A 23150-nucleotide genomic window follows, 5' to 3' on the forward strand; every position below is an offset into this window, starting at 1 on the left:
GCTCAATGTGACCCAGGGAGGAGGGAGAGCAGGGATTTGAACCTAATTGCTCAGACTCCTTATCAAGTACTTTTCCCATTGTGTGGACTACACCACTTCTATATGTAGACTGCTCAGGCCAAGCCACAGCTGTCACATCTTGGAATTTAAGCTTAGTAGATCGTAAGAACATAAGCTACTGGAGGGCAGGGTTTTTAAAAACTTTTTTCTTTATGTCCCTAATGTATATTATAGTGGTTTGAATATTGTAGGCAATTAATAAAGGTTTTTGGAGTTGGATTGTATCTGGGTTTTCCTCTATAACATTTCATCCATAGAATTTTTTTTTTCATGGTCAAGCAGAAATCAAAAGTAAAAAAAAAAAAAGAGGAAGAAAAATGTTAAGTGACATATTCACCTTTCCTAATCTCTTCCTCTTCCTTTTTTTTTTTTTCTTTGAGAAGTCAGCTATGAGCTGGCTAGCTTTGCAAGCCTGACTACATTTTGTTTAGGGGGAGGACTTAGTCATATCCTCCAAACAAAAGGCAGCCAATCCCTAGAGTCTGTACAACTTTAGTTGCTAGGTGTGGCCAGCCCTTCCAAATATATAAAAATTTCGAGCTCTGGTTTTGCACTTCCAGTTTGAAACTTTCCCTGAAGGTTCTTTCATTGGCTGTTTGGAAGAGAAAGAAAAAAAAAAGGTGAGTTTTAATTTCTTCCTTAGAGCTGTCTGTTGCTTTTTAAAAACTATCCTAAATCCCCTATCCCTTAAAACTTAGCTCTTGGAAACAGCTGACTCTAGAATTTACAGAAGAGGTGGGTGTGGCTTGCCATTTTCTCAAAGTTTTTTGGGGGGGAAAAGTGTTTATGAACTTATATTCAGAATCAATGTGTTGAAACTGACAACACTGCTTACACTGCTGTCCACTGATTAAAAAAAAACAAAACAAACAGAAGGAGTGACATGTGGCCAGTTTACTTGGCATTAGAACCCTTCACTTTCTGGTCTGTTACCATGGAAAAGTGGTTTTTTTCCCCTTCCTCTGCAAGTTATGAGTTTCCACTAAAGCTATGCATGCCTTATATGGACTGGAAAGGGAGGGGAAGGGAAAAGGCAGCCTGCGGTTTTCAGTGACTCTCCTTGAAAAGAGGAGGCAATTCATAGTTTAGTTTATTGCAGCTGGAAGCAGGAGTTAACCAAATCTGAGTTCACAATAGTAGTAATTAAATTGTTTCTAATTAAGCCAGTTTGAAATTAATGCTTTTGTTTTAGTGGTTCTCCATAAGCTACAGATAAGCTTCTCACCACTTTTCTTTTTACAAGGGTGTGGTCACATTCCTTTTCTAGGTAGTTCATGTGTTAACCTGTTTCTCAATTGCTGTTTATCACACTTGAGGGGAAAGAAAACAGATGATTTCCTGGGTGGTGTACAATAATGCTGTAACCTGAAGAAATGGGAGCTGGGGCCTGCTAAGGGCTTCCTCATTCTAGGGACCACTGTCAATGAAGACCTTAAAGGGTGGGGCAAGCAGGAAGCAAAGAGACATTATGAATGCTGCTTTCTTATAGTGGGGGAAAAAACTGGATTAGAATTTAAAGAAACTCTATCTTTAAGTACTCGTTGTGTTGGTTTTTACTACCCATGTGACTTTGGGCCAGTTATTTAAGAACTCTATGCCTGTTTTCTTATCTTCTTAGGGATACTCTGTTGTAGTGGTTAAAAAATCAATCTGGTTTCAGGTCCAGACTCTGCTACATACTAGTTGTGTGACCCACCAACAACTCTTTAAGACACTGAAACACCAATTTGGTAGAGGGAGTTCCTGGTATTAGAGGCCCTGTCCAACAAATCTTCCATCCCCCACCCCCCAAAAAAAGAGTATTTGAATTGCATGAACTCTAATATGCCCTTCAGCTCAAAATATATGATCTTAATGAAACTTCTTATGTTTTGAGACTTAGAAGTGGTGGGACTGCATTACACTGGGGCTATTCATATCTTAAACTATCCTTCAAAGATTATTGCTGAAAGTTTCTAACAGTTAAATATCATGTGCACAATGAAGCCCTTGTTTAGTTTAAGTTTAGAGTGCTCTTACAAATCTTTCTCTACTCTCACTTTTGGAAGATTCATGCTGAAAATAATTTAAATGTGGCAAAACTGATTCAATCATATTCTTAATAGTGTAATGATGGCTTAGCCACAGGTACTACCTCATTTGGAAGGTGGAAATTAAAATCTGGTTAAGTTGATACTTAACAGGTAATTAGTAATGACTTCACTGTCTAATCTTTTTTTTTTTTTTTTAGTGAGGCAATTGGGGTTAAGTGACTTGCCCAGAGTCACACAGCTAGTGTTAAGTGTCTGAGGCCGGTGCTCTATCCACTGCACCATCTAGCTGCCCCTTCACTGTCTAATCTAATAATGATTTTACTAAATATTTAGCATATATTTATTTAAGAACTTCCTAAAGAAGAGTAGTTGTTAAAAATCTAGACCAGCTGAACTGATTACCTCCCAGCTTCATTATTTAATTCAATAAGCATTTATTAAGTACCCACAATGGTAAGGGGAGTGATTGCACAAGGTAACATGAGAGACAACATTACTTTGTGGAAAGAAGGTGGGTCTTAAAGTCAGGAATCCTGGCTTCGGGCCCCTTCTCTGATACATACCAACTGTGTGACCACAGATAACTCATTTAACTACTTAACTTCTCTCAGTGTCCCAATGAACTGAATTCTAAGTTAAAGGTGAGCTGCTGATATGCATTATCAATTGATGTATTTTCCACAAAAGAAGTTTCTTAAAGAAATTAAATTTAGATTTATCTCCTCCTCTCCCCCCCTTTCTTTCTCCCTCTGTCTCTATCTCTGCATGTCTCTCTGTCTGTCTCTCTGTATGTCTCTGTGTCTGTGTCTGTCTCTCTTTTCTCTGTCTCCTTCCCAGGCTAAGGGGACAGGACACAGAAAAAGAAAGGTAAAAGTTGGGGAAGAACAATTAGATCAATTTGACCAGAACATACATAGAGTATTTGCAGAAAATGTGAGATAAGTCTTGAAAAATAGGGTGGAGCTAGACTGTGATGGGTTTTAAATGTCAAAGAAAGTCATTTATGTTTTATCCTGGTAGCAACAGGACATCACTGAAGATTCTTGAAAAGGGGGCTGACATGATCAGACTTATACTTTGGCGGTTGCGTGTATTTTCTGTTTTTTTTTTCTTTTTGTTTTTGGTGAGGCAATTGGGGTTAAGTGACTTGCCCAGGGTCACACAGCTAGTAAGTGTTAAGTGTCTGAGGCTGGATTTGAACTTAGGTCCTCCTGAATCCAGGGCCAGATGCTCTATCCACTGAGCCACCTAGCTGCCCCTAGTTGCATGTATTTTCAAAACAAGATTTGTGTTTGAAATAAACTGAAACTTAGGTAGTATTCCCCCTCCTCGCCCCCACCCCTGTAAGAACATTGATTTGAGAGTGCAGAGGCCTAAGTCCCAGCTGTGATACTAGCTAACTAAATAATCCTGTATAAGTAATTCAAGGGACCTGAGGCCAGAGAGTTTTAGTGACTTGACTGAAATCACATTGTGGTTTTCATTCACATAAGATTACCTGCTTAAAACAGAAATCTTAACAATTAATACATTACTCTTTTCATGACAATCAACAATCACTAAAATGCCTACTATGTGGAGGCAACTAAGAGGTATAGTAAGTAGATAGTACACTGGTCCTGGAGTCAGGAAAACTTGAATTCAAATCTGGACTCGGACACTTATTAGCTGTGTGACCCTGCTTATGTTACTTAAACCTCAGTTTACTGATGCTCAGGGTTACTGTGAAGAGAAAATGTGATCACCTTTATAAAGCAAACTTGAATGTGCTATCTTCCCATTAGGTAGTGAGAGCAGACAGTGATTAGAAAGAAAAATACTTAACATTTTAAAAACGTGAACAGTTTGAAGTTCTATTATATCCAATTGAGTTGTCTAGTATTATTAATATGTTTCTTCTGGAATGCTTTAATCTCAATTTTCACTTAAAAGGTGTTCTTTGTTTATTTGGTTGGCTTTAATATTGCTTAATAAAGCAATTATTTGCCTTGTTCAAATATTCTACACTGCAAAAACTGAACAAAGGTCTCTCTGGACATGCAAATACAGAAGCAATGCTAATCTCTAGAAATTGACATATCCAGCAACAGATATCCCAGGATTAGTAGACAGTGATTGTTCAGTAACATGCAGTAAGAGAAGAGATACATATTGCTGCTGTTTATGTGGGAAGGAGACTTTAGACTTTATAATGAAACTAGCCAATCTGCAAAGGGACTGGCTTATCTTGATGTGAAGACCACTGAAGCTCAGAGAAGTTTTATTTCTGGGTTATAAAATGAAGGGTTTTGTCAGTGTTTTTATAAAGAGTGCTAGATTTGGAGTTAAAGCTTCTGGGTTCAAATTCTGGCTCTGTCATTGACATTCTGGGAAAGTCACTAAAACTTTCTGCCATCATAAATTTCTGTAAAATGGGGGAGTTGGACAAGATGACTTTAAATGTTTTTTCCAACTTTAAATCTATGGTTCTTTGACATACTGACTGTGCTGCCATGAGTAAATAACTTATCTTCTCAGTTCCCAAAACTCTCAAAAGTTATGTTGTTAATGATGTTGGTGGAAGGATTTCCCCCCACAAGGAAGTGTTCATTGTACAAGGAGGGCAGGGGACCAAAAAAATCACAACCTCAAACCCAAATCCCAAGTTCTTCAAGTATCTTCAAGGCATCAGATATACCGCATGAATGAATATTGCAGACAATGAAAGATATTTTTATTTTAAAAATTAGGCTAAATGTTCAATTAAAAAAATTCTAGTCATTTGATATACAGAAAACAAAATACATTTCTGCCTCCTTAGAATATATAAAATTAACCTTTACTTCATCATTAAAACTATATGCTATAATGTACTTTTAGTATATTATATACTATATACATTATAAATATATTTATACATACATATGGAAAACACACATATATGTGTATATACATCTATCTATATCTATATCTTCTTTATCTGTATCTTTATCTATCTTATCCACATCCATATCTGTATCTATCACTGTGTTAGAATATTACATTGTTGCCTTCAAGGGAACAGGTGTTGCACATCGGAAAACATTAAAATATGTATATATATGCATACAATCATGGGGGAATGTTTATATACGTACATGGTTGCCCTCAAGGGTTATTTGCACTTATAAAGCTCAATGTTCTGACTTTTCCATGAAAGTTAGCTTTCAAGTCTCACTCTTCCCTCTAATTGTTGACTTCCCCACCTCCTTTTATTCCACTTATTATTCTCTGTGAGCTATGAAAGTAGATATTCAAGATTATTAGAATGGTGAGACAATGACAAACTATACTGAGTGCAATCCTAAGGGCCTCTGAAACAAGTGCATGAGCTTTGTGATAGAGATGTACCAGTCATTTCTTGTTTAGTCTTATCTTTGTCTTCTGTTAAAACAACTCTCCTCTCTCGGTGTATAGTTTACCTCAACTCCCAGTTTCAGTGGGTTCATGGCAAAATACTCCAGGAAAATGAGCATTAAAATGCCATATAAGGGTCATTTCCCCTTCATTTTAACTTTTACTTATGTTTTCTTTTCAGATACTTCTTTGAAAATGGCTATGGTAGCAGAATTCCTCAAGCAGGCATGGTTTATAGACAATGAAGAGCAGGAGTATGTTGTAAGTTTAGAATTAGAGGTTTAGTAAAACTATGGTACCTTCTGCTACTTCCTTTTCCATCTCTTCCTTATATGTTGTATTCCCACATTAGAATGGAAGCTATTTGATGGGAGGGATGGCCTTGTATTTGTTTCCCTCTGCCCACAGTGCTTAGCACAGTGCTTAAACAGTAAGCAGTTAAGAAATGATGTACCTATCTACCAACATTTCACCAAAAGCTGTGTATTTAGGATCAAAATCATTTTTTTCTTCCCCATTTAGAAAACTGTGAAAGGGTCAAAAGGAGGACCTGGGCCATCAGTTAATACTTACCCTAACTTCAACCCATCTAATGATGTTGCTGCATTGGACAAAGCTCTAACTGTTAAAGGTAATTATACCTTGTCAGAACATTCCCTTTTGGAAAATGTGTGAATATATAATGCTTAAACAATGATCCATGAGGGTAGGATTCATCAAAAGGTTTTTATCACCTAGGGCCTGGTATCAAAGAGGCCATGAATAAGTATATGTTCAAATTGAAACAAATGGGGTAAAAATTCTATTTCTATTTCAAAGTTGAAATATTTCCAAGTCAAATGAAGTTGCATTTTATTATTAGTTTAGAGATGCTTTCTTTCTTTTTTTCTTTCCTTCTTTCTTTGATGCTTTATTTCTTATCAGTGATTTAAGATTTGCAGAATCATAGGCTCTAAAGTTGAATGGGATAGTAGTATCTTAAAGGTTAGTATGAGAAAGAATAACATTACTCTTCCTTTCTACCCATTATCTGGTCCAAGTTTGGACTAGAGATTCAAAGAATCAGGATTGCAATTTCTTTTCTCTATTTCTTGCTGTCCAGTCACAGCTCTGCCTGAAAATTACAAGTTGGGGAAGAAAGAGAACTATTTTCCCCCTTCCCCTACTAATGAGAGGTTGCATGATATAATAGAGAAAGAACTGTCCTCAAAGCTTTGAAAACCTAGGTTCAAATACTGCCTCTAATAAATACATGGCTATGTGACTTCAACAAGTCACTTAATATGTCAGGGCTCTAGACAGCTCTTTGACATTATAAGTTGAAGAGAAAAGACCACGAAGGAAGTTAATTTACTTATGAAATCTTAAGTCCAGCCTTTACCTTCTATCTCTACCCTTCTAACAATCCAAATAAGAGTTATCTGTTGACTCCATGAAACTATTCCCATAGCATGCCTTCAAGATTAAAAAAAAAAAAGTAATTTTGAGGCTATCCATTACTTAATCTACTCTTGATAAATGTAGTTGGAAATTTGGTTTTATGGCTTTTGGAACACAATTTTAAAACACAATTTACAATATTTCATATTTTAGTAATTTTCCTAGAGCGTAATTTAAACTCACAAGGATAAGTGGTAAACTGACTTCATAAGATAATCTGATCCATATTTTAATGTTTAGCAGAGTTGTTTTTTTCAGGGGAAAATGTAGTAGATTACTTGTCTTCCATTTTGACATTATAGCAGATGTAATCTAACCAATAAAATCAAAGACAGGAACATCATTCTGAAAGTGTTCTTGTCTGTCAATTTTTAGGTGTAGATGAAGCAACCATCATTGATATCTTAACAAAGAGAAACAATGCTCAACGTCAGCAGATCAAAGAAGCATACCTCCAGGCCAAAGGAAAGGTAAATTGAAAACTATTTTTATTGAGTCTAAGATCTTAATTTTAGCCTTATTGGAGGAATTCTCAGGTAACAAGCAACAGTAGAAAGAGAACTACCTATGAAGTGAGAGGATACCACTTCTGACACTACCCATGTTACCTTGGACAGTTGATTTCATATGTTGAAGCCTCAGTTTCCTTAGCTATAAAATGAGATGGTTGGACCAGATGACCTTTGAAGTCACTTCTGTCTCTAGCTCTAGGATCCTATAACTTCTTAAGCACATTTATAGTCCAATACAATCTTAGGTAAGAAGATAATTAGCCTTCAACCACCATATTTAAAATTTTAGATATTCAAGTTCAGAGGCAAAGACTAGAGAAACCAGGTTACACTTCTAACATCTTTCCTCAGGAAGAATCTTGTTTGTAATAAAAGAAAAATATAAATAAAAAGTACTGTATGCCAGAATTGTTTGAAAGGCATTATTTAAGCTGAGGGCAACTAGGTGATATAGTGGCTAAAGCCCTGGGCTTGAAATCAGGAAGACTCATCTTCATGAGTTTGAATGTGGCCTCAGGTACTTAATAGCTACTTTAGGAAAGTCATTTAGCCCTTTTTGCCTCAATTATTCATGTGTAAAATGAGCTGGAGAAAGACATGACCAACAACTCCAGTATCTTTGTCCCCAAAAAACTAAATGGGGTCACAAAGAGTTGGACATAACTTAAAAATGAGTGCACAACAACATTTGAAATGGAAGGAATAGTTTGCTTAATATTTAGGTTGTCCAAAATTTCTTGGTCTAGAAATAGAAATACTCCAAAATTATGAAAATGTAACTTAAAAGTTTATTTCAATATTTATTCTTATTTAGTTTTGTACATTTGGAATCATAAATTTATATTTTTATTTTTAGAAAGACAGTGCAACCTACATGAATTGTGTGTCTGATAGTTTCAGGATGACACTTTTTCAGACTATTGGATCAGCAGAGGAAGTCCTCTTGCTTAGCCACCTCAGTTTTCCAATCTATTTCCATGAGATTTTTTTTCTTACGTCATGTTAAAGCCATCCTATATGCATCAAAACCTCATTCGGGGGGATGATCTTAAGGCTAGGGTTACAAATGCATTTTTAGTCACTAAGCATCATCTGATAAAAGTTTTCGCAAAATTAAAAAATCAACTAGAATGATTTAGACATCATAAGTTGGTGGTTATGATAAATTTGAATAAACGTATCTAAAATTTATATAATCAAGTTCTAATTTTTTATAATTTTATGACATTTATACTTCTGAAGTTATTAAAGTTTAAAATTGTACTATGACTTTTAGGACAAGCTGTATGTATATTGTACTTATAAAAATCATTCTGTGTATTAACACATTTGATCTCTTGGAACAATAGAATATTGGTGGCAGAAGAAAACTTATAGATCATCTAAACTACCACCTCCTTTTTTTTTCAAATAGATGATCAAATGGAAGCCAACAGAAAGGAAATTACTTTGCCAGGGTAGCACATGTATAAATGACAGAGCTCAGACTTAAATGGGCACCTACTTATCCTAAATTCATTGTTCTTTCACTAGGCTAAGTTGCTATTTCTCTTTTCTCACCTGAAATACATGCAGCCACATATATAAAGTCCATATCACACATGGACCCAATTTTATTGTTGAGTCTGAAATGTGATGTAGCTAGCTTGGATAAATGTATCAGTATAAAATTAATTTTATTTAGATGATTTTGCCTTCTATGAAGCATGGTGGAATGAACAATGGACTTGGTTTCAGGGGACTTGGGATCTGATCCCAGCTTTGCCATAAATTACCCTTCCTAAGCCTTAATTTTCCCAACTATAGAATGAACGTGTTGGGCACGATTGACCACTAAGGTTTCTTATAACTCTTCCAACTTTAAATCTACAATTCTTCTGCATGTGGTTTAAATTCCTTCTTCCCTCAGTGTCCAAAGGTGTTTTAGTAACTCATTGGTACTATTTTATGGCTTCCTCCTTAACCCTTTTAGAATATCTGATCTGATTGTTCATAAAATAGGCCATGCTTTTTGAGGATTGCTTCATTTGGGTAGCAGAAGGCTTTCCCTAGACTTATCTAAGGAAAGAACTTTACAACCACAAGGAATACCAAGGTGCCCCATAACTTGACTCATTAATGCCACTGATTTTCTTCCATAGCCCCTGGAAGATGCTCTGAAGAAAGGTCTTACAGGCCACCTGGAAGAAGTTGCCCTGGCTCTGTTGAAAACCCCAGCCCAGTTTGATGCCGAGCAGTTGAGGGGTGCTATGAAGGTAATGTGTGATGTTTGCAAAATACCTAACTAATGTGCGCACTAGTTAGATGCCCCTTGCTGGCCAACCCCATAGGACCTAATCCACAGACTGTGGCTGTCAGTAATCTGATCAACAAACATTTTGTCAGTTCTTACTATGTTCCAAGCACTGTGCTAAATGTTGGGAACACAAAGAAATGCAAAAACATGGTCCCTGCCCTTAGGGAAGTCACATTCTAATGGAGGCGGCATCATGCAAATAACTATGTACATAACATATACACACACACATATATGTATGTATATGTATGTGTACACACAGGGTACTATCTGCAGAATTTCCAATTTCCATAACACATTAGTGCATGTTGTAGGGCTTGGATGCTATGATGCAAACCCAGGCAGCTTGCTACTCCAGACTGTTGTGAACCAGGCATTGTGAATCAGTTTGAGTTATATCCAGCTATTGGTCCTTTGGGTGAGGAGTCTACTGTTCCAAAAGTTTTAGTGTACCCCTTTGCTTCTCAATTGAAAGACTGCACTAGGACTTTTGGGATGCACTTTCTAAGGATTGCTTTACATACTGAATAATAGGTTTCCCAAACCTTTAGAAACCTCCTTGTTGACCACTTTTACCGGGGATCACTGAGTATGTTTTAATTAAATTAAGTGTTTATATGAACTTTTAGGGTTTTAGTGGTTTATTGCAGAGAAGGTGGAACCCCTCCTCCAACAGTACAAGTTGAACACAAAGATTAAAACTCATTATTACTAAATGATGGAAGAAACCCAGCCAAGCAAGTCAGAGGCTAATAAATGATATTGTAAGGCTTGTCTTTCAGAGTATATTTAATGGTAATGCCTCCCTATTCAAATGCTTTCTCATTAAAATTTCTCTCAGAACAGGGAAGGAGTGTAGAGTTAAAACCAATATACTTCAGTGCCTTCAAACAATGTAAAGAGTTATTTTTATTTAATAAGGTCTTTCTTCATATATTTTGTGCAGGGACTTGGAACAGATGAAGACACCTTAATTGAAATTCTTGCATCAAGGAATAACAGGGAAATCAGAGAAATCAACAGAGTCTACAGAGAGGGTAAGTCAACAGTGGATTATCCAAATATAGTGAGATAGATGAGGAGACTACTATCTTTTGTTTTGTTTTGTTTTTTTTGTTTGTTTTTTTTGGTGAGGCAATTGGGGTTAAGTGACTTGCCCAGGGTCACACAGCTAGTAAGTGTCAATTGTCTGAGACTGGATTTGAACTCATGTCCTCCTGAATCCAGGGCCAGTGCTCTATACACTGTGCCACCTAGCTGCCCTACAAACCTCTAATTTTTTTTTTTTTTTAGCGAGGCAATTGGAGTTAAGTGACTTGCCCAGGGTCACACAGCTAGTAAGTGTCAAGTGTCTGAAGCCAGATTTGAACTCAGGTCCTCCTGACTCCTGGGCTGGTGCTCTATCCACTCCACCACCTAGCTGCCCGACTACTATCTTTTAAAAATTTTAAATTTGTCGCTGGTTAATAAAATTCAAATATTTGGGACAAGCAAAAAGGCATCAGGACAGTCAAATGGAAGAAAACAACAAATAAAAAGAATTACAATAAAATAGATTCCTCAAATCAACACTCATGACAAAGAATTGGTCATTAAATGGTATTCAGAGATGGGGAAATGTAGTAAATTTATGTATTTATTAGTTAGGTTTTTTTTGTGCCTACTCCGTTCCAATATTTTGAGGCTGGTTTCTGATGGAGAACTTTTTCTTTGAAGATAGTCTCAAAAACAGCTCAGCTGTACTTTTTCCTTTACAAGATGACCTAGCTAGGAGATAATAACTGACATTATTCTTAATTTTGGCTTTTCAAATATGGGTAAATTGCTATATCCCTGGGGATGACCAAGAGCAATAGAAATAATTATTTACCTACTGTAAGGACCTGAGAACAGAGATGCCTTTATTTTATTTTTTATTTTACTTTACCATATTCTTTTAATGATATGCTAAACATTATTAAGAGCACAACTGTAGGTAGACATTCTCTGGCAGCATTGTATTATTCAGCATCTCTTGTCTCTCAACCTTATAAACAAAGTACAACAATTCAAAAGATTTTCACTGGAGACCATGCTTACCATAGCACTCTGAGTGGCACATCTTGCAGGAAGTAGACTATATAGTAGTTCTTTCTCACACAATAGGTTTAAACTATAATTTAATAAAGGAAATTTGAAATCTTTTGTTTTGAGATCTTAAGTGAAACATGGTACCTCAGGCCTCTTGGAGCTCAACAAATAAGGCATTGACATCCTGTACCAGGGGTAGTAAGTTCATGGCCTACCTGGGCCATTTTGGCTTTTGGAATTTCATAAAACACTCCCAGTTTTAACAACAACAACAACAACAACAACAACCACCCAAAAAAACCAGCTAATATTTATATAGCACTTTCAGATTTGCAAAACACTACATATGTTATCTCAATTGATCCTCACAACAAGCCTATGAGTTAGGTGTTATTATTATCCCCATTTTATACATGAGGAAAATGAGACTCACAGAGGTTAAGTGACTTGGAGAGGGTCACACAGCTATCAAGTGTCTGAAGTAGGATTTGAAATTTTTTCCTGGCATTTTATTCTTTTGTATACTTACAAATAATTTTAATGCATAAATATGAACAAATATATTTTATTATCTCTACTTGATCATAATTTCCTTAAGGCCAGGGCCAATATCACATTTGGTTTTATAATTCATCTGCTATCATACATTGCACATAATAAAAACTTTCCCCCCAATGGGCAAACAGTGGTATCAGTAAGCAAAAGAAAAAAATAAGATTTTTATTTAACTGTTCAAAAATGGAAAAAATCCCATCACAGGTTAATAGTAAGGTTCCACATTTTTCTATGTTTTGCAACTTCTATGTGTTTTCTAGCATCATCTTGCTTTTAGTGTTTCCTACTTTTTATTTTTTTAATATAACCCAAAACAATGACTAGAAAATGAGTTTTATCCTGGCATCTACTTTTTAATGGGGAAAATATTTCTTTTTTCTCACTTTACCTGTGTAGGCTTATGGAACACATGTATCGCTGAATGGGTTATCCATTTAATGGGTGTTTATATGGTTTAATTCCAGCAATGCAAAGCAGCCCCTGAATGATGGTGATGAAGCAATGTGGCATTCCTTCATTTACTGATGCTTTACTGAACAAATTACTCTGAGGATGCAAAGCCAGGCTTACTTTGATTCTACTATTATGTAAAAGATGATACATTTTTCTGTCATTTAAAGTATAATGTCTTTTATGTTTTCAATCTTGTAATGCAGAGCTTAAGAGAGATCTGGCTAAAGATATCACCTCAGACACATCTGGAGATTTTCAGAAGGCTTTGCTTTCTCTGGCCAAGGTATGTGATTGATTTAAGTAACTTGGGTGAATATCACCTTTTGAAAAGTATAAACCATAATTTTGAGATAATTTAAGAAATGTATCTTCTTTCTTTTTTGTATGACTTCTAAGACTTTTATGAAAAAATATTAAAAATGCTTTGGCTTATGCTGCAGAAAATAAGTTTTAAAAGAAGAATAATGACATTTTTCCCCCCACTAGGGTGACCGAAGTGAGGATGTTGGTGTGAATGATGATCTGGCTGATAATGATGCCCGGGTAAGGATGTGCTTATCATGTGATTTTTTTTTTCTAATGTCCTGCCCTTGCTGTAGCTACCTTTTCTGAATAGCATTTTACCATTTTCCTTTTGTATGAATGTCTCCTCATGACTTTCTTTTGGAGGCCAATAGTTGACCAACATTACAGACTAACCAAAAATTGATTCATCTGTCTTCTTCTTGTACTTTGAGTAAGGAAGGAATTTGGGGGTGGGGGGAGTATTTATTAAACACTTGCTATATGCCAGGCCCTGTGCTAATCACTATTAATACAAATACAAGCAGAACAGCTAGATGGTGCAGTAGATGAAGCCCGGACCCTGGAGTCAAGGGGACCTGAGTTCAAATCTCACCTCAGACACTCTTAATGTGACCCTGGGCAAGTCACTTAACCCCAAATGCCTTAAAAACATTCGGGGCCATCTCCAGCCATCCTGATATATATCTTTGCACTGGACCCATATGTCTCTGGAGGAGAGAGTGCTGTTGGTGACCTTGCACAGCCCTTCCTCACTTAAATCCAATTCAGTACAAGTCATGACATTACCATGATGTCATGGTCCTTTTAGAGAACAAAGGACAAACAACAAGAACAACAACAAGAACAAATACAAGCAAGCAAAAAAAAAACCCAAAAAACAACTCCTAGTCTTCAAGGAGCTTACATTCTTATAGAGAAAGACAGAATATATACATGGAAGTAGAGGTGAAATGGAGGGGGAAGCAAAGCTTAGAGATAGTAAAGAATCAGTGTAATCCCGAAATTGTTCAAGATAAGGTGGAAAGTCACCAGAGAACAGAATTCCAGGGGGAAGGACAGAATCATAAATCTCATGCCAAAAGGGTTCTCAGAGGCCAGCTAGTCTAAACCTCCTCATTTTACTGAGTAAGAAATTGAGGCCCATTGTAGATAAGTGACTTGCCCATAGTCATAGAGGTAATAAGTATTGGAGCACACACACACACACACACACACACACACACACACACACATACACATACACACACACGTGCGCACGCGTGTGAGTCAATACTTTTTTTTCACTAAATCATGTGTTTATATATTAAATAAATAAGAGAACGAAAGTAGGCATTTTTTGATCTTCAATATTTGTGTATAAAATACTTCCATGTATTTTTGCTTATTCTATGAATACTTTCAAAGGGTAATATTTAACTTTAGAATAAATTCCTTTAATCGAAAACACTTCTTACAGGTCACATAATGTTGGCTTTATATTGTTTCAAAGTCAGTGATACCTGGGATATGATATGTGTATTTAAGGCGGTGAGATTAGTGGAATTAAAGATAGGGGCAATTCTGAATTAGCAGTATCAGTTTGGGCCTAAAAAGTATTGCAAAAACTATGAAGCTTCAGATGATGTCCTCTTGTTGCCACCAATTAAAGGATAATCTTCTGTAGCTCTTAATAATAATCCCTGGGTACATAGTAACCATTGAACAGATATTTATCAATTCCTCAGGAAGCATACCATACTTTCTACCTTTCCAAGTGGGTAAAAATCTACTTTCTTGGTTGGCTTGTTTTTGTCTGAAATTTTTATTTGGACAATATTTAAGGAGGAATTACTGTTTATTTTCTATTTTACAATAGGCTTTATATGAGGCAGGAGAGAGAAGAAAGGGAACTGATGTGAATGTGTTCAATACTATTCTTACCACAAGAAGCTTCTCTCATCTTCGCCGTGGTAAGTAGAAAACACTGTTTGTTTTTTTAAATTGGAGCTGGGTGGAGGATGTTAAGAAATGGGGTATATTAATTTTTAGAGCTGGATATAGAGAACCTCCCTGGAAAAAGAGTAACCATATTGGAGAAATATAAGTTATCCAGTTTATATTCATTCTTTCCTTGCCATCTTGCAAATGAAATCTCTAATTGAGTTCTTGGCCCATTTGTGTTCTCAATCAAAAGGAAACAAATCTTTTTTCAAGATCATTCCTATATTCCATGGTACACCAAGTACAGAGCCACTTACATAGTTTTCTTTCCCATATCTTTTCTAGCTAGTTTTTCAAATGTATAGCATTTTTAAAGCAAAAATTTAAGACATTTTATAATTTTGTTATGTGATTTGCATTAAGAATTTAGGGCCATAAGGAAAAGTGAACTCTCTGCATCATCCTCAGTAGTTAATAAGATAGCTTGTGACCTGCATCCTCTCAAGTCTGGTTCTTGCCCCACTCCTCCAAGGGATCATTTCTTCTTTACTATAAGTTTGACTCTGTGGGTGAGGGGATAGGTCATTTAGCTTGATGTTATTTTTCCTTTTTAGTGTTTCAGAAGTATAGCAAATACAGCCAACATGACATGAACAAGGTGTTGGACCTCGAACTGAAGGGTGATATTGAGAACTGCTTGACTGCTATCGGTATGTGACTCTGCAGTTGAAATAGGCTATTGTTTGAAGTTTGAAAATATTCTTCTTCCTATAGAGAAATTATCTTTTTATTATGTTCCAGTTCTGCTAGAGTGAATCTGGCCCACATTCTTGGTAAAAAGCTTTCCTCTTTTCCTCTGACAAGAGATGCCTTTATAAGAATTCCAACATTGCCCTTTTATCTCAAGTATAGTGGAGCATAAGCAATGTAGGGGAGGGGAGGGAGAATGTTTCAGTTAAATCAATTAGCAGTTATTTAGCTACCAGTATATGCTGAAGACTGGGAATATCACTACAAAAGTCTTTGCCCTCAAAGAGTTTACACTGAGACAGCATGTTTACAGGTATTTGAATGATACTTGCAAAATAAATACCCAGGGGCAGCTAGGTGGCACAGTGGATAAAGCACTGGCCCTGGATTCAGGAGGACTTGAGCTCAAATCCAGCTTCAGACACTTGACACTTACTAGCTGTGTTACTCTGGGCAAGTCACTCATTGCCCTGCAAAAAAAAAAAAATTAAAAAAAATATATATATATTCAACTCACTACACACACACACATCAACTCACTAAAAGTTGCTACAGAATTTCTTCCCATTTAAGAGGGAACAGGCTCTAGAGAAAACTGAATGCTCAAATTTGGGCATAATTAGTCCTGACAAAAAAATGACTATTTGTTTAGAATCAGAGAATCTTGGAGATTCAGGGCATCTTAGAGTTTCATATAACCCAACTATTTATAATAATAATAACTAGCATTTACATATATTTGCAAAGGATTTACAGGTAATAACTCATCAATTCCTCACAGCAACCCTGTGTTGCAGGTGTTATAATCTCCATTTTACAGATGAGAAAAATGAGAGAGAGAAGGGGGCTAAGTGACTTGTCAAAGGTCACCCAAGTGACCTGAGAGAGGATTCAGACTCAGCTCTTCTTGACTCCCAGTTCACCATTCCATCTACTGTACCACCTAGATCCCTTGTGCTGGTTAATTTCCCTGACAGAAACTCATCTGGCTTTCACTTTGAAACCCTTGATGATGAACAACTACTAATTTATAAGGCAGTACATTCCATTGTATAATAGAAACAATTCCTTACATTGTATTCTACAATCCTTCTCTCTGAATCTACTCCCCATTTCTAATCTACTACTTTCTGGAATCATACAACCAATTTAATTTTTTTTCCAGATGGCAGTTTCTCTTGTATTTAAAATCAGGTATCACATCTTCCTTCAGTTTTGCTCTCTTAAACATCCTAGGCACTTGTGTTCTTATCATGTCATTTCAATACCCTCTTGTAGAGATGATTCCAATTTTCAATGTCTTTGAAAAATGACACCTAGAATTGAATGACATACTACATGTGTAGTCTGGAAACAAATGAAATTTATAATTTTCTTGTTTTAGAAATAATATTTCTATCAATACACCCTTTTAGCTTTTATTTTTCAGTTTTTTCCATGTCAAATTCACTCATATTGAGCTTATTGTTAGCTAAACCTTTCACCTCCTTCCACATGAAGTGCTCTCTTCCCTTTTCCAATATTTGTATAGTTGAGATTTTTATCCTTATGTTATGTTTTATATTTCTCATTACTAAATATAGTCTTGTTAGTTTGCTCTTCGTCTTTTTCAATGTTTTTGGTTTTCCTTCAGCTAGACCAAATGGAAATTGTTGTAGCAATCTTTAAAACCTACTAAGCTCTCTTTTAAGGGAAGCAAGCATTCTCATAGCAGTAAAAAAAGTAAAATTTGGGGAATAAGAGACATCTAGGTGGTGTAGTAGATATAACACTGGATATGGAGGCAGGAAAATCTGAGTTAAAATCTGGCTTCATATACTTACTAGCTATGTGACCCTGCACAAATCAGTTAAACCTTTTTGACTCAGTTTCCTCATTTGTAAAATGAACAGGAGAAGTCTACTCTAGTATGTTTGCCAAGAAAACCCCAAAATAGGGTCACAAAGAGTTGTATATGACTGAAATGCCTGAATAATAACAACAAAAATTGGGAGTAAAGGTGAGCAGAAACAAGGTATCTACCCAAATTTAAAATCCTTCAATCCAGAGAATTGCCCCTATGTAACATGGTGTCATATGACATAATAAGGGACATAGTTCCTGGGCCTTGACAGATGATAGTCCCATTAGGCTCTACCATGATCAAATTATATCTGGAACAATAGGTTCAGTGCTAGGTGTCATATTTAAGGAAAGACATTGAAAGCTACAGCTCATCTAGAAGAGGCTGGCTAAGAGACTGAGTGGTTTTGAAGCCATGACATAGGAGGATTGGCTGTAGGAACTAGCCTGAAGAAGAGAAGAGTGGATAAGAATGGAATGTGGCAGCTGTTCTCAAACATTTGAAATATGACATCTAGAACAGAACACAGTACTACATGGATGGGCTGGCTACCATTAAATTTTATTATTCCTTCATTTTGGATATTTTTCTAATAATATATGAAGGTCCACCATGTAAAAGAAGATTATGTTTGCTCTATACCAGAGCAATGGGGGAGGAGGAAGGTTGGAGGAATTTCACGAAAAGCATGTTTTAAAGCATCACAGCAAACGTAAGTCAAAACAAAGAAAAACCTGCCCAACAATAATTAAAGCTCTATAAAGTTGTATTAGGCTGCCATCAGGGGGGGGGGTTACTACCCCTCCCACTCCCCATGACTGAAATGCTTAATTGGAAATTGTTTTATTTGCTGCTCCATCATGTTTCTTACTTACCCTATAAAACTTATGCCAGAGAGTCCTCCATGCATCTGTTGGATGATATATACTACAATTGCCTCTATATACTACAATTGGGGTGGTACTATACAAAGCTTCACACAAAAACCACACAGATCATCTGATGGATCATTTATTAATCAGCAAATATCTATAAAGTACTTGTGCAGTGCCAGGCACTGTGTTAAGTCCTAGGGCCACAAGAAGAAGGAAAAATGGACCCTGTTCTCACAGAGGAGGTTAACATATATAAAAGTAAGCAATATAAAATAAAAAGAGTAGATAAAAGGAAGCCTTTGGAGAATGTTATAGCATTCTATCTATCACTGGTTGGATTAGATCACTTCTGAAGTCTTTTCAAGTTCTAAGAGTCTATAATCCTATAATGCTACATATGGTAAAGGACAGATCCTCATTTACCATCCCCCTATAATGTTAACATGATTTTTTTCCTTTGTAATAAATATTTCAGTTATAAAATATTCATTCTCATTCATTCATTTATTAATTCTCTCTCACAGTGAAATGTGCTACAAGCAAACCAGCTTTCTTTGCTGAGAAGCTTCACAAAGCCATGAAGGTACAGTTCACCTAAAATACTTTCTCTTGGAAGTCTTTTTACAAGTAAAGAAATGATATATCTCTAATAGCTGGAAGGAAAAATGAGCAGCATTCGTTAGGCGAAATTGAGTAGCTTTCCTTAGGTTAAATCAGTGCCTTCAATGATGAAGAGAAGCTTATTTCACATCTTTAAAAACTATAGTTGGATTTGACATGTTTGAGATGATTTTTGAGCATGTATTTGAATTTATAATTAAAGTCCTCTTTATGAGAACCATTGGTTTGCTTCGAGCATTGCCTAAAACCCTAGTGTACATAAAAGTTGTGACATTTTCTTGTTCTTCTTGGCCCTTGGTGTTTAGCTAGTGCCATTGAGGTTATTGGCCTTCTAATTTTCCAATGATTATATTTCATCTTTTTATTATATATTTCTACTCTCTACAAATCAGTGGTTGAATTTAAGAAACACAGAGAGCAACACATTTTAGGTTTTGTTTTGATTTTTAGAAATTATCTCCAACAACTTGATTTCTGTTGAGAGAGAGAGAGAGAGAGAGAGAGAGAGAGAGAGAGAGAGAGAGAGAGAGAGAGAGAGAGATATGCTTTGGATTTAGGTGATTTTTGCTGAGATAATAACTTCACAGTATCCCTTATACTCATTTGTTTTCTGTTGAGCTATTGCATTAATTACCAAGTAAAATGAAAATCAGTGAATGTTTAACAAATACTCAGTATTTTAATCTGTTAGTTCTCATTCTTTTCCCTCCTTTCTTCATGAAATATAGGGGGGAAAACCTTCCAAATTTTCTATATTTTGTTATATAGTAACTGGATTGGAAAAATAAATAAAAATTCCCATACTTTATATTTTACAACTAGCTGTGATGGAATCACTTTTTTTCTATTCTGTTTTCTATCTCAAAATCTTATTTGCTGCATTTTACATAATTCTTCTCACATGGATTGTTGACTTCAAATATCATCCTCTCACAGCAAAAGAGAGAGTTGTGATTTTTCTTCATTGCTAAAGGTTGTTAATCAGAAAACAGAATTCAAGGGGAGATGCATACAACTTTATTTGTTTATATCTATTCCCATGTACATACATGCATAGATATCAGTTTATACATTTGCATATATATCCTCAGTTTTAAAAAATAAAAGGAAGGCATGAAGGAAGATAGGAAATAGTGGATATGTTCATGAGTCAGCCTTCATTCCCTCTGTGATAACATCTATTTATTATTTCCAAAATGAGGGGTTTGGACTAGACCAGTGGTTCACAAACTTTTTGTTCTCAGTACCCCCTTCATATTCTTAAAAATTATTGAAGACCTCCCCAAAGAGCTTTTCTTTTTAAGTGGGTTATGTCATAAATATTTAACATATTAGAAATTAAAATGTCTTCACAATATTATAAATATAGTTGTGACCTCACAGACTCCCTAAAAGGGTTTTAGAGATCCTTATGGTTCCTTGGATCATATTTTAAGAACTAATGAACTAGATCTCCAAGTTCTCTTCCAGCCTTTAAATCTTATAAATCTAGGAATAATTTCTAATTCCTTAACACAGTGTAGGGCTTGGGAACGGAGAAAGTAATGATGATTTGAAGTATACATATGTTCTGAGCTTGTGTCTTCCAAACCCTAAGACTGCCACTCTATCTACTATGCTACATGATCTATATGTGTATATGCTATACTACAAATTCTTTAAGAAATGAATTGATTTATTTGACACTTACTAGCTGTGTGACACTGGGCAAGTCACTTAAACGTCACTGCCCTGAAAAAAAAAAAAGAAATGAATTGATATAGATGAGCACCAAGTCTTTGCACCCTTATCATAATTTAGTGAGGATGTCATATGAATGAGTTACAGTTACAGTTATTTTTTTTTAATAGGGTGCTGGAACTCGTCATAAGGATCTAATCAGGATCATGGTTTCTCGTTCTGAAGTGGACATGAATGAGATCAAGGCCTACTATCAAAAGATGTATGGCATCTCTCTGTGCCAAGCCATCCTGGTATGTTATATCTCTTGTTACAACATTATATGATAATCAACAATTCTTTTTGTGGCTTAATGTATTATTTGTTCTAAGGAGAAAGTTAAATATTTTCCTAAAGATTGCGATTGCTATTTGGAAAACTTGTTTTTCAATTTAATGGAAAAACAGGCTGATTTTCAAGCTTGTAGGAAAATATTTGTACTTTTTAATGATATTTTCTTGGATTTGGGGCCTGTTTGAGAAACTACTGTCCTAGGAATAAAAGATATAAATTCCTCAGTGACAAGTGTTAGCCTTCAAGTTAGGAGATCTTTGATCAAAGATTAGGGTAAGAAGACTTTTTAGAACATCTAGTCTTCATTTTGAAAAAAAAAAGGAAATTCAAAAACTAGAGAAATTAAATTATCATAGAGCTCTGTGGTGGTAGAGTCAGGACTAAAACTCAGAGCTCCTCATATAGAACACACTCTCCTTTCCACTGAACCATGTTATCTCAAATAAAATTAAAGAAAAAAAAAGTAATTGAGTTTGGTGTAGACATCTTTTGTTATTCAGATTTCTCAATATTACAATTAATTCATTTTGTCTATAAAGGGACATTATGGGTTCAGCAATGGATTCTTGGTTAGCTGTTCAGTTGGAAGCATCCTTCAAATAACATTTTTAGAGGCATAATTTGGAAAAATAGTACTTGGTTCTGAAAATTGATTCATTTGCTAAGCAGTTGTCAGTGAATGATTAAAGCATGTCTCAATTTGCCATCTTAAAGGGGAGACAAGGGAACTATAATTATAATTTCTTTTAATTTATATAACTAAGAATAAATGAATGAGAATTATATTTATAGATGGATTCTATTAAAGTAAAAAAAAAGCTTTAATACTAAATTATACAAAGTGTACTAAAAAAATTAAGAAAACACCCTACCAAACTTACAGTTGTCCTATTTTATATTTTAGGGAATACTAAAAGAAAGAAAGAAAACTATAGACCAATGTCATTAATAATATATTAATAATATTAATAATAATTAATAATATTGATTCAAAATTTATGAATAAAAGTGGAAAAAACACCGACAAACCAACCTATAGTAACTATTTACAAAGTCATCCACTTTGGCCAAGTTGTATCTATACCAGAGATCCAAGGATGATTCATCATTAGAGAATATAATTAATCATGAACATAATTATATTAAAGCAAAATAAACAAAAAAAACCATCTGAAACCACATGATTTCATCAACAGATGCATAGAAAAATGAATACATGAGAGAATAAATTTCAGAGCTCCTTAAAAATAATTGGCACTATTTTAATACAAGTTATATTTTTATCAGGTTACAAAAATCCACATAATAGAAAGGAGTAGGCAAAGAACCATAACTATCTCTGTTTCTGATGAGCTATCATGAGCCACTCTAACATGTGATATGGTTGGCTTGATATCATGTTACATCTAGTCATAATGCATGGCTTTGTATTCCAGCACGTGATGTTATTACGAAACATTATCACTTTGAAATCTGAATCCAGTTAGCTTTGCCCATTCTGGGAATTAATCAATCAACAATTATTTATTAAATACCTATTGTGTCAAGAGTATTTAAAAAATGAATTCTCTTACAATTACTGAAGACTCCAAAGAACTGATGGTTGTTTTCAGGTAACATTGATATTTTTTTTTTCTTAAATTTGCAGGATGAAACCAAGGGAGATTATGAAAAAATCCTGGTCGCCCTGTGTGGAGGAAACTAAATGGCATTATTCTCATATACTCCAGTTTTATCACCAGAAGATACTATTATATTTGTCTCTGCTATTTGCAAAGCATAGCATAGATTCAAACAGATACATGTTTTTTAAGGCTTGAACTATCATTCAGCCATCTGCTTTCTGGAAAATATAGTCTGGAAAACTGATTCTTTTTTATTTCAATGCTGTATAATACTGCTAATATTTTTTAAAATATTTATCCAAAAATCATGTACCCAATGTTTACATTTAATAAGAATAAAAGGTACAACTTTTGCATAAGGACTTTATATAACATGGAAAATAAAGCAAACTTGAAAAAAGGA

The 23150-nt window shown here is 35.2% G+C and overlaps 1 protein-coding gene across 1 annotated transcript; it reads left to right on the forward strand.

Moving 5' to 3' along the window:
- The first annotated feature begins 602 nt into the window (after positions 1-602).
- ANXA1 (annexin A1) lies at positions 603-23150 on the forward strand. Its single transcript, XM_043975222.1, has 13 exons — positions 603-680; positions 5650-5729; positions 5991-6099; positions 7284-7378; positions 9562-9675; positions 10663-10753; positions 12998-13077; positions 13281-13337; positions 14956-15049; positions 15635-15730; positions 19013-19071; positions 20960-21082; positions 22771-23150. The coding sequence occupies exons 2-13, from the start codon at positions 5664-5666 to the stop codon at positions 22825-22827; spliced, it is 1041 nt and encodes a 346-aa protein (XP_043831157.1). The 5' UTR covers positions 603-680; positions 5650-5663; the 3' UTR covers positions 22828-23150.

This window comes from Dromiciops gliroides, chromosome 1 (genome assembly GCF_019393635.1).
Source record: "Dromiciops gliroides isolate mDroGli1 chromosome 1, mDroGli1.pri, whole genome shotgun sequence".
NCBI lineage: Eukaryota > Metazoa > Chordata > Mammalia > Microbiotheria > Microbiotheriidae > Dromiciops > Dromiciops gliroides.